The following is a 12,208-nucleotide window of genomic DNA, read 5'->3' as shown; positions in this document are numbered from 1 at the left end:
CTGTCCTGTCCTGTCCTGTCCTGTCCGGTCCGGTCCAAAACTCGCGTCTTCTGCATGCAGTCGATCCCGGAACTGTCCTCGATCGATAGCCTGTCAGAAAAAGACGGACGTGACTTTGCTGCTAAAACGGAGCGATGCAAGTCGTCTTTTTGCTCTCCACACTAGGAAGGATACATATCAACTTTGAAATACCACAATGCTGTAAAATGGTATGGTGGCCGATGCCTGGTAATTTCGTGCCGTTTCTGGTTCGAGCATCGAGGAATCTACCCCATTGGCATTGGTTTCAAGCTCACCGCTACACCACTCTGGCAGATACACGACTCTGCCATCAGGGCTCGCGCTGCATTCCGTCCTTGCCAAACCGCCAAGGATCCTCCCTGCCCGGGCACGTCTGATACGCCCCATTCTGCAGTGCTCGGGGTGCTCCTATGCAGGTCAGGTGTCGGAGGTCGCCGGGTCGCGGCGGCGACCTTGCCCGGTGTGAGCGGTGCGGGGCGGGGGCGGGGCGAGCCCGGGCCGCCGCCGCCGCCGCCGCCGCGCCGGGCCAGTCAGTTGTTGTGTCCGCCCGCCGCCGACTGGCCGCGCCGTGCCGCTCCTCCGCGCCGAACAGCACGTGTCAGCAGCTCCGCCGCGCCAAACAGCACGTGTGCACCGCGTAACGTCACGTCACCGCCGTCAACAGGCACTGCCTACCATCGGGACTCGTCTCGTAATATTCCGTGACGTACGGTACATTTTGTTACGTGACTGCGCACGCACACGTGGCGCTGGATCCGCGTTTGGTGCCGCCCCGTCTCCATCCACCGGGACTGAGTGGTCGCCCTCAGCCGTTCACCGACTCCGGGATCCCCGGCCGCGAGGGTCGGACTCGGAGCTGCTGCAGTGACACGGTGACTGGCAAGGATTCGCGCCGATTGAGAGGCTGCACTTTACTCCCACGCCAGCCGAACCGGAGTTTCCGCGACCGCTCTTCTGTCGCGAGGTGGTGATTTTCGTCAGTTTTGGACCAGAACAGTTCCAGCCGTCTTCAGTTCTTCTCTGTCGCCAAACTCGGGACACTCGAGGCCTTGCCGAGCGGAGAGTGACATTGTGATTGTGTCACCGTTTGACCTGGTGACGCCCTGCGTCGTGACGCTCTACTGGTGACACTGTCGGCTGCCAGTGGTGGCCACTGGGCCGGGTCACGCCTCTGTGGCGGCGCGTGACTATGCGTGACGCGCGAATCTAGCATCCCGCCGTGATCTCCGCCGGCCGCGATGCGGATTCGATTCGTGGCGCCTCCCACGCCGGAGCCGTGCACGAGGAGACCCCACTGCGCCCGCCCGCGGCCAGGTACGGGGGATGGGCGCGGCCGGAGGCCGTGATTGTACTCGTTCTGTTTTCGGTGTACGAACGCCACCGCACAGTCCTTAGCGGTCTCAGAAGGGATGAGCCTGTCTGGGTATGTGTAACCGAGAACGATTTATGAGTTTTGATACGATTATGCTTCACGATGTGGTAGGATGAACCAAAGTTCTACCTATTTATACCCGTCACGTGCTGGGTGCGATGTATTTTTACACGTAATTAGACCCACCAGAAACCCTCGTTAGCTGGTTGTTGTGCTCGCGCAGCTTACCATTTTCTGCCGCTCGGCCTGTAATCTCTGCGGGCTGCCCGGGTGTGGCATATCGCCGAGCACAGCACCATTCCCTAATGCGATTTTCCGGCCGGCTGCGGGCGAACATACGTTTCGCTCGTAGTTTACCCAGTCTCCCGTAAAGAAACCATCGACCGGGGGCCGTCGGCGTAAACAAAGCCGGCTCAGAAAACTCTGCCAAAGTTTCCGTCCTATACGGGCGCTGTGGCTGGCGAGTGTGCAAACTTACCAGGTGGGCTGGGTAGCCGGCGCGTGTCGCCGCGCAGGGGCGGCGCTGACGCGGCGGCGCGGTGCGTGCGTGGCCTGCTGTCAGATTCGGGGACCCGCCCGGATGACGTCACACTCCAGGCGCCGGTGAGGTGTCCATCAGTGAGCTGTGACGTCATCCGTCCTGTCCGTCAGTGGATGACACGGAACCGGCCCGGCGCCCTGTGCGGTGCCATTGGCGGCCCGCTGTCGATGTCGTGCGCCCGGTGTCAGGTGTGCTGGTATCGTCACCTCCAGCCGCACTCCAACTCCCAGGTCCGGTCATCCGCCCCAACACGGCACCGCACTCGGCAGATACCGATCATTCACAACGGCGAAATCCCAATCGGGCGCGCTGCTGACTGCTGAGGATCTCACTAGGCATATGACGGCCGGCCGGGGCCGACCTGTCACGGCCGCCTCCCAGCGTCTACCTGTCACCGCCCCCACCTGGGTCCGTCACGGACGGGACGGGGGCGGGGTGCGGGGGGGAGGGTGATCCCGTCAGGTCAGACCTGGGGAGGGGCGAGACGGCACCGATCCTGACAGCCCCTCGGGCTAGAGAGGCCCGTTGGCGTAACCTGAAATGACCTGGCTGACCTGGCGTTATCCCAGCCGCCCCGGTTTGCGTCAGGCTGACCTGAGGCCGGCTGACCCCTGCTTGCCGTGCCGCCTGAAGCGCCGCGGTGTGATGGGCCAGCCACGCCTCTGTGCAGAACGCGTTTCACCTGTATGGGATGTCGTGATGGCAGGGGCGCAGTCGGAATTAGGTTGACGGAAGGAGTCGTGAGAAGGATTAAATGCTCCATAATTGGGACATGTCTTCGTGACTTGCAAAAACTATATAACGAGCTCGGCATATATGTTACGCTCATCCCCTCCTGTTGTTAGTGGGTGATTTGTCAATGGAGGTTTTTATCTTTATCGATTATCTACCTTTGAATAATCCAATGTGAACCCTTTTTCTTGGAAGCTGACGCTTATGATACGGCTGCAGTCTGTTCTGTTTGCCAACGGTTTTTGGTGCAAAAAAAAAAACAAACTCGGGCACCGCCAGTGCAGCGTATCTCAAGTTGTCAGCTAGTGTCTGTCTATTTATCTGAGGTCAGATACCCCCAGCCAGAGCCTCACTGCAGCTGGGGCCATTCAGTCAACACAGGGAGGGGTGTCGTCCGCACAGGAACGTGCCGTAACCGACCCGCCCAGCCGCCCGGCGCTGTCCCATTCGCAGAACGGGTATCCGAGCAGAGCGCTCTCATGGGGCGCTACGCTGGGGCAGCTCGTGTTTTAGCATTCCAAAGGGCCGCTGTTGGACGTTTGTTTGTGGTTTTAATGGCATAATCGCTTTAGAGCAGACTGCAAATCATGTTTGTTAATTGTCTGGTGTCATTGGCCATTAGCTGAGTAGAGTTTCTCATGTTGCACGGCTGCACGATATGAGTTTCTCACATGTCTCGGTATCACGCTTCGCCGTCTGGAGGCATGCTCTGGCCGCGGCGGTGTGGTTTTATTTAATCCATTACTCGTAGGGCCGCCTGGTAATTTCATTACGACTGGCCGAGTGTGTGCTGGGTGTCAAATGATACCCACGCCGGCTCATCAGTCACCATTATTACTCGTCGCTCCATCTTCGGGGCGTCGTCTGCGCCGGGCCGAAATTGACGCCGGGACCGGGGAGTTGCCCCTGACGCGCTGATGGTGACCTAATCCAGCTGTCGGGCCCTCGGTGTTTCCCTCACCGCCGGTGGAGTGGTCATTATCAGCAGGCTAGGTCATTAGGTCGAAGTAACTCCCGGCGCGTGGCCCGCGCCGTCTGACGATATCTGTCATGTGATCAGCACGTCTGAGATGTGCTCCCCCTGACCGTCAGTCACACCGGACCGGTACCGAGTTCTCACACTCTCAGTCTCGGCACCCCGCTGAGCTCCGCTGCAGTACCCTGTCCGCCGCCCTGACTTACACCTAGCCGGGGCCCGCCAGGAGCGGCTATGGTTATGAGGTGTGCACTGCAGGGTCAGAGGAGACGCATGTCCGAGGTCACGCGCGGTCAGAGGTCGCGCAGAATGGTGAGCGAGGTGACATTCCTCGCTGCGTTGGGTGGCTCCCCGCCGTGACAATCCGGCCGTCTGACCGTGGCCCCTCACCCTTCCCCCTCCCCTCACTCCCCCACGCCTCTCTCCTGCCTCTCCCACGTCTCTCTGCTCTCGGTCGTGATGCACCGATGATCGGTGGATGTGTACCGGCCACTAACGCCCTCCCTCTCTCGTTGCAGACTCGTCCTATGAGAAGGCGGTCGGCCTGGGCCGTGACTCGGCCCCCGGCACGCCCGTGCTCGGCCACAGAGTCACACCCGAGCCCGGAGCGTCGCGATTCACGGTGAGTCCCAGTCGAGAGTACTCTTTGACTCTTGAGTCACAGTATTTTCAGTCACATGGTAGTCCCTTACTTGATGACGTTGATATATTTACAATAATCAGCGGTCGAATTGCCGCAAGTTTGCATGTACTACAAATTTGAATCTGCGTCATCTGAATATGGTTGATGGAGATACTGCCATGTTTGAATAAAGTCATGTTACGCCTGGCTGGTAGCTTGCGTAACTCTGCCTGTGTTCCGTAAACTTCCCGTTTGCGGCAGACTCGGCTACTCAGCAGGTTCGGAGGCGGCGCAGAGATGAGGACACGACTTTAGCACAGGGAGTGTCCAGCAGCTCGATGACTGAATGCACAGCGTACCGTATATTCAAACCGCCGCCTTCCGGCTACTCAGGGTCGTCGGGGCGCGGGGAGCGGGCTGGCAGAGCTCCCCGTGGTTGGCATGAATAACGTGCCGTATGTCTCACCCCCGCCGCCCGCCGCCCGCCGCCCGCCGCCCGCCGCTGCCCGCCACTCTACTCCCGTGAGCCACCCCACCCGAGCCCCGGCGTTATCTCTCAGCCGAGAGGTGGGCGACATGACTGCCAATGTCATCGACAGAGCGTCCGACGTGTGCCGAGGGCCCCCGGCCCGCTTATATGGCGACAAGCTGCCAGCTTCTATTGCGGCGCCTCGGACAGACGCCGCTCGAAGGCGACGTCTTTATGGCCGCGGTGACATTTTCGGATTCTATTGGTGACGTTAAATGTAACTCGATCGATCCGGGCCCGGTCCGATCCGAAGATAGCGGCGTGTCAGGTTATCGCGTTTGTTATGTGACAGCACGCCGATGTGAAATGCTAATTCGGCGCAGATTACAGCGCCGTTACGTGATGCAGTGCGAATCGGCAACATAACCGTCCATTTACGGCTGACTACATAACTCGGCGCTTAATTTGAAAATTATTGATTTAGTTTCAATGTTTAATTATGCAGCCTTGAGCTGCCTCGGCTGCCAAAGACCACAAAAGAAAACACAGCGTGGGTGAACTGTATTCCAGGCACGTGGTGGCTCTGGCGGTGGAGGGGGTGACACTTGCGCGCGCGCATACCTCACATGGCTCACATGTCGCCCGTCACCCGTCACCTGTCACGTGGGGGGGGGGGGTGCACGCGTCACGCGAGCACTCATGACGCCACCGGGGGCCGATTCCGCGAACCGGGCCACGAGCCCGTGTCGGCCGGCCGCGCTCCTCCGCGCTGCTCTCAGCTCCAACTCGTGACGTGCCGGACGGAGGAGCCCCCAGGCGGAGACGGGCCGCGCAGTCATTTTTATGCTAATGCCGCGCCGACCCATCCTGTTTCGTTGGGCGGCGGTTTGTGCGCCGGTTTGTGCGCCGGTTGTGGTGCAATGTCGGCTGCCGCGCCGCGGAGGGGCGGGTCGCCGGCGGAGGAGCGCTGACAGCCGCTGAGAGCTGGCGGGCGGCGGCACGGCGCCGCTTACTGCGTCACCAGTGCGGCGGACGGCCGTTTTGGGCAGAGAACATCTGGTGGCCGCGGCCGGCGCGCCAAGACGAGTTTGGGCCGATGGCCGCCGCCCGCCGCGGGTGGAGTCCTCCCAGTTCCGCGGAGGATGATCATATAACCCGCTCTCAGAACCGACACAATAACTACGTACGTTTGTACTACAAGCAAACAGCGAAGGGCGGGTCCGAACGTTGCATTGATGAAGTCATCAACATTCGGATTTTGGAAGAGTAGGAGGCACTCGTGGAGATCAGAAGACTGACGTTTAAGGCGGTGCTGTCGATTGGCGCTGGTGACGAAAGAGACGTTGTTTCGGTGCACCGGCTGCGCTGACGGGCAGTGAAATGCCGTCATCGGGACGTGCGCAGGCCGGCTGTCGCTCCCCCGCTCATGGCGTCACTGTCCGCCATCTGCTGGTGAACGGTGGGCGAGCGGAGCAACTGGCTACCGTGAACAGCCGTTCCCGCCCGGCAGAACCGACTGATTGCCTGTCCGGCTCGACACGGGGTGATGTGATCGGCCCACTCGCCCGGTGTTGGAGTCCTCTGGTGAAACGGTACCGATCACTCTCTGAGCCGAGCGGCACGGCGCACGCAGCTTTCTCTGGGCGCAGCGGCTGCCGGCGTCAGGCAGACGGTCACGGTGGCCAGCGGTCAGCTTGACCATCTAGTGGCCGGGACTCGAGAGGATATCGTGAACAGTGCTCTCCGCCCACAAACATGCATCGTTGCATAATTATAGTTGTTAGTTAACATCCCTCTCGTCACAGTCAGGCTAGACGTCTTTGTCCCTCCCTCCGTCGGTTTGTCTACCACTGAGTCACATCACTCAATAAGTCGGCCGGTTTGTTTGTATGGGAGTCCCTGTGAAACCACGAGTTTGACATCTGCGGACTCGGGGTCAAGAGGTCACCGTCCTCTCGTCCGTCGCACCCGTTCCGTCCCATCCCGCCGACGGAGCGCAGCTGCCGCGATAGTCGGTGTCGACGATCGTCGGATGGTCGGCGTCGACGATCGCCGCTCCCTCGGCGTCGCTGACGACGGGGAGGGCCGACGGACGCCTCGTGTCGACGATCGGAGGGGATGATGTCCGATGCGACCAGCGGACGATACCCTGCGGACAGGAGGACGAGAAAAAGCGGCAGACGGGACGGCGGCGCGGATAGCACAAGGCTGACCGAGCAAAAAGTCGGTACTGCACGCTACGGCTCCGAGCGGCCGGCGAAAGCGAAACCAAACGGAGCGAGCGTCCGGTCACCATCAATCAGCGCGCCTTATCGGGAAATATCAAACGATAGCCGAGTGGTAGTCCAGGCGCGCGCCGACGGCGGAACAATTGAAAAGTACCTGCTTCGAGCGTAGTCCTCTCTCCTGTGACGTGGCAGTGTTCGTGAGATGATCTCATCTGGATATCTGTGGTGCTTTGTAACGCCCCGCTCATTTCTCGCTACGTCTGACGCGAGAGCGGCGCCGCTTTGCTGACGCGAGCTGAATGGAGCGGCGCTGTTAGCCTGTTAGAAGAGCAGCCGTGCAGTCGGCTGGTGGTCATACGGAGTATATTGCGGTGGTGAGGTCGGTGACCTGCCTCTGACCCGGCCGGTCGCTATGGTGGGGCTCGCCGACAGTCTGATTGCCGCCTCACGTCCAACGCCAGGCGACCGCCGCGGCGCAGCAGCCGCCTCCGCGGAGTTTGGCGACTCGCGGCGAGACAAACAAACTGCTGGGCCTCCTCACCGCGCGCCAGACTGGCTAATCAACCGCCAAATACAGAGCACTACCTGATGCGAGGAGCTCGAAAAGGAGTACTGCGGACCATCGCGCCTCGTCGACTGTGTATCTCGGACAGAGGCTGGGGCGACTTCCGAACAACGGCGGCGTGTCAGCAGTAGCAGCCGGCGCAGGGGAGGAAGCTGGGAAGTTCTGGTATATGCCTGCAGTACCGTTCGTGTCCCTAATTGCGGACCGGGGGCAGCACAGCGCCGGCGGCGACTATCCGCGGCCGATCGGAGGGCGCTGAGGAATGCGGCCCGGCGCCGACTGCCGTCTGTCAGCGCCGGACGGCTGACGCTCGTCACCTGCCGATGACGCCCCCCCTCCCCCCCCATCGGCGGGCGGACCGCCGGCCGGGCCCACCAGCTGGCTCCGTGAGCGATTGGAATGCTAATGGCGACCAATTGATTCTGCCCCGACACTCCTGATTAGAAGTTACACACCATTCTTATTTCGTCGCCTTGTGTGTTTTGTTTCGAAACTAACTATTCAGCATTCAATATGGAGAATGACCTGTCAAGGTCAGTTGAACTGGGGGCATAATTAGTGAAGTTTTTCTCTTACGAAACCTTGAACTGAAGTTCATCATACAGCGCTGCGGATTTCATTTCAGTTCATCTCCGCGGAACGCTGGTCAGTTCACTGCGCTCCCCATTTTCCGCGGCACATTTGGCACGGCTGCTCGGTGGGTGTGCCAGCGTCGCCAGTGCGTGGCGCAGGCTGCCTGCGTGTCCGCCTCCCGCGCTGCTGAGTGCGCCCGACTCGCCGCCGCCGCGCCAGGATTGCCACGCCCGCGCCGCGTCCGTCGCCACCTCTTGCCGGCGTCGTCTCGGTGACCCGGCTTTGCAGTCCGCGCTGACACAGAGTCAGCGGCGGCGGAATGAAAAACAAACACCCCGCGGACGGCCACAAAAGAAACGGCCCGCGACCGGTCTGCTCGGGCGAAACGAGCCGTCTCTGCTGCCCGGCTGCGGCGGTGCAGCGCTCCGGAACTGCCACGCACGTGCGCACTTCCGTAAATCTCGTGCCCTGAGCAGTAATCAATGACGGTCGTAGATCTAGCCAAGAGGAAATGCGTTTCGTCTGTCAGCCCGGCCCGCCCGCGGCGCTCATAGCCGCGGGGGAACGCACTCACTCTGCCGTCGCCGCGGTCGGAACGCCGCTGCCGTCGTGGCGGGGAGGAAGGGACCGGTCGTCGCCACCGACCCCGCGGGCCTTTCGGAGGGGAGCGGAAAGTATTGCCGCCGTCTCGATCGTTACCGACGGCGCGGTGTCGTGCGGCGCGCTCCGAATGGGATTACGGCTCCCCGAGGTACGCCGCAGAGGATAATTGGAGGGGCAGTGACGCGCCGGAGGGGCGCCGACTGATACAGCGCGCGCCGCGCCGGCTGGAATGGCGCTCCCGGGGCCGGGCGCGCACCAGACGGAGCAGTCGGCCCCAGCTGACGCCGCGAACAAAAGCACCTCGAGACGGGACGGCGGGGCGCCGACGGAGGAAGATTAGGCTGTCGCACTCCATTCCAGCGCGACTGCCGCGTCCGCGGGGGTCGGCGGACCCTCGCCGCGGCCATCGGTGCATATTGACGGGCGGGATGCAGTGGCTGATTTATGAGATTTATCCAACCCTCGCGCCCGTCTGCTGCAGCTTGGAGCCTGCCCCTATCGCGGCCCGTCCGCCGGCGCGTCTGACCGCCCGGCGGACGCGCGGACGACGGACGGCGTCCGCCGCGCACGTCCTACCGACCAGGTTTTTGTGTCGGTATCGGCGGGCGCCGACTTCCGCCGGTTTCCGTTGGATTTCGTTCTTATCTCGTGGTTTGACGTGCCCGGCTGCCGGAGCAGCTGTCCCAAGATGTCGCCAAGTTGGACGGCGCCGTCGGCCGCCGGACGGATCGAACGTCAGAGACGGGAGCCGCCGGACGGATCGGACGTCAGAGACGGGAGCCGCCGGACGGATCGGACGTCAGAGACGGGAGCCGTCGGACGTGACGCTGATCGATGTTTCGTGCTCACGGTCGGACGTAACATGTGCGCTGGGCTCAAATGGTCTTTTAAAATGCATGTTTCGATAGCCTTCGGTTTAATTTAATCGCCTCAGTCTAGTAGCGCCGCACGCGGGGTGCCAGTCTCATCGAAAGGAGCTGTCTCAGGGGATGAGCGTTATAAATGGTGCACCTTTATTCGCTGGCGCCCTTGCCGTGGGCTGTCCAGCAGGTGCGAGACGTTCATAGAGGCAGGATTGTCGTGACGCCATTTCACCACCGTGACGTCAGAGTGTGAATGGCTGCGGCCGGCTTCCTGGTTCCAGCGGCTTGACAACGCAGGAGGCCTGGCGTCACTGTGGTAATCCGACCCACATAGTGCGCAGCGCCGGCGTCACACTGAGCGATTTTTCCAGACATGTGTGAATGTTACCCTTGGTGTATGTATACCTGAAATCTGCTAACGTTTTTTCTTATTTGACCAGATGTGTTTTTTATCTAATTATTTATCTGACGGTTTGTTTATACTTATTGTTTGGATCGTCACGTTGGTCTTTCTGCTTTGTAGAGTGAACTGGAGTCGTTTGTTCTTTGTTCCAGAACTTCTTCACAAAGCGGTCTTTCAAAGGCAACCCGCTGAAGCGGACCAAGTCTGTGACCAAATTAGAGCGCAACCGCAGCAGAATCGATTCCGATGGGTGAGTACTGAGAGTCTGATTATAAAGACCTGATAAAGATCCTTGGTGGGACCTAAATACCTTCATCCCTAGACGTCCCTGTGGGAGTCAAACAGCGTGGGATGTAAGGCGTTACTGCGTGTAAATCGAATCATTGTGCGTCCGGTTTAGACTATTCCGCCGGGAACTTAATGCGATTGTGCTCCTAATTACATCCTACAGCTCGTACTGCGCAGTGCACTGTTTTATTTCCCATATCGTCAGCCTGGCAGCTTTGTGGTAATGACGGGTTGTTTAAAAATTAATGAGCAACTTGATTGCAATAAAACAGTTATGCTTGTTATTTTACCCAAGATAGTTATAATGGTAGTGCTACCCACTATGTAAATGTCACGCATTATTAGATAGCTGCCTCATATTTCATGTTCATCATTATTCTATGAAAAGACTTTGACTTAAGTGTACCTTCCACATGTGGGCTAGGGTTTCCTTTTGATAAGTTTGTGGGGCGAAAGTGAAACCTGCATTGCGCAAACTGGTAGGTATGATACATAAATTTGTTTGTTTTCATTAGTTACTTCCTTGGTCTAGGCCTAAATTGTTGGACATGTGAAGCTAGGTTCTTGAGAAAACGACATTTTTCGTTTTGTTTTTAAGAAGAATCACAGGTTGTAGTCATTTAACTTTTGATGACTTTCCGAAAGTTTTTAGCTTGTCCTTATGTTCTATGTAACGTGTTACCTACTTAGGTATTGGTTATTTGTTTGCATCGTTTATTCATTTAAAACACTAACAGTACTGCCATAACACCATTGAATTGTTCTTTGTGTGCTTATCACAACTTTTATCGGAAGACTGCATACAGTGATAAGCCTAAAGGTAACCTGTCAATTTCCGTGACGAATTCATTCGTCATGGGAGATTAGTCGAAAACAGGGTGGATCAGCATGTTGCCAAGTGGAAAGGATTTGCAGCCAAATCGACACTGTGTCACGAGTGGTGTCCGTGTATTGATACGATGGGTTGGTATGCGGCTGTCACACGTCACCGAAATGGCCCAACTGTCACACCGCTACAGTGATGCAGCTTAATCGGCTGTAAAATGGAGACGTATCGCTTCCCGTATCGGGCTGGGCTGCCAGCGCTAATAGGAACGATTACCGATTGACGTTTTAGGTGGCGTCCTGTCAAACCTGCATTAGGTATCGGTTGCTGACGCTGGTTTTCGTGAACAATTACTCACTTCGCTGATCAGAGGTGGTAATAAAAATACAATGCAAGTATAATGTACACTGCTTTATCGTATAATTTACCAATTCCGTCTCGCTACTGGGAGCACGGTTCGATAGTTGTCAACCAGTGGGTATTTTGCACTGCCTTTCACGTAATTCAGGATCCTTGTTCACATTACCGGATAAATTGTCGACAGTCTTCTGGTGAGTGTAGTAATTCTGGGGAGTGTATGTCTGTGCTTCAGTTGTGAATGTGAAATCCTAGAAATTCCATATAGGATCAGCTGACACTATCGCAAAATCAACAGATAGCATGCTTTGTGTGAGAAAGATAAAGGTACTTACTGCTTATCCTCTTTTACACATTGACGACTTTGTGCTGAGTATTGTACTTAGGCTTTTTTATCAATCCGGATAGACGTTCAGAGCCATTTTTGCCATTTTTTATTGCAGATTGGTCTATTCAGACTGTTCGTATTTAAAGGAAAACTATGTATGGTTGACGTGAAACTGACATAACATCGTATCATACAGCACGTGCACATCTTTTTATATCTGTTATATCATGTCCAAAGTATATGTCCTGTTGCCATAGTTTCTTAGTAATCCGTGTAGCGATGCTATTGACACTGCTCCGCCCATGTGCGGTGGGATATCTTCACGCACTGCTCCACGGTCGAGCCTGCCGGCCGGAGCTGACTGCTGAGGCCTGAGCGCCGCCTCAGCCGGCCTGCAGCAGCAGCAGCAGCCTTTGTTTTCTCAGTCGGCGATGGGGTTCG

At 57.9% G+C, this 12,208-nt stretch overlaps 1 protein-coding gene across 5 annotated transcripts in view; it reads left to right on the top strand.

Moving 5' to 3' along the window:
• The window catches only part of LOC122377525 (ras GTPase-activating protein raskol-like), a 115,530-nt gene that overhangs the window by 85,529 nt on the left and 17,793 nt on the right, over positions 1-12,208 (top strand). For all 5 annotated transcript variants that reach the window (XM_043357619.1, XM_043357620.1, XM_043357622.1 and 2 more), the window contains 2 exons: positions 4,161-4,264; positions 10,121-10,218. In XM_043357619.1, the coding sequence (XP_043213554.1) occupies positions 4,161-4,264; positions 10,121-10,218 (202 nt within the window). The remainder of the gene's footprint in view (positions 1-4,160; positions 4,265-10,120; positions 10,219-12,208) is intronic.

Source organism: Amphibalanus amphitrite, unplaced genomic scaffold, assembly GCF_019059575.1.
Source record: "Amphibalanus amphitrite isolate SeventyFive unplaced genomic scaffold, NRLGWU_Aamphi_draft 000046F_arrow, whole genome shotgun sequence".
NCBI classification, from domain to species: domain Eukaryota; kingdom Metazoa; phylum Arthropoda; class Thecostraca; order Balanomorpha; family Balanidae; genus Amphibalanus; species Amphibalanus amphitrite.
The sequence above is the reverse complement of the archived record's forward strand: the minus strand, read 5'-3'. Positions and strand labels throughout refer to the sequence as shown.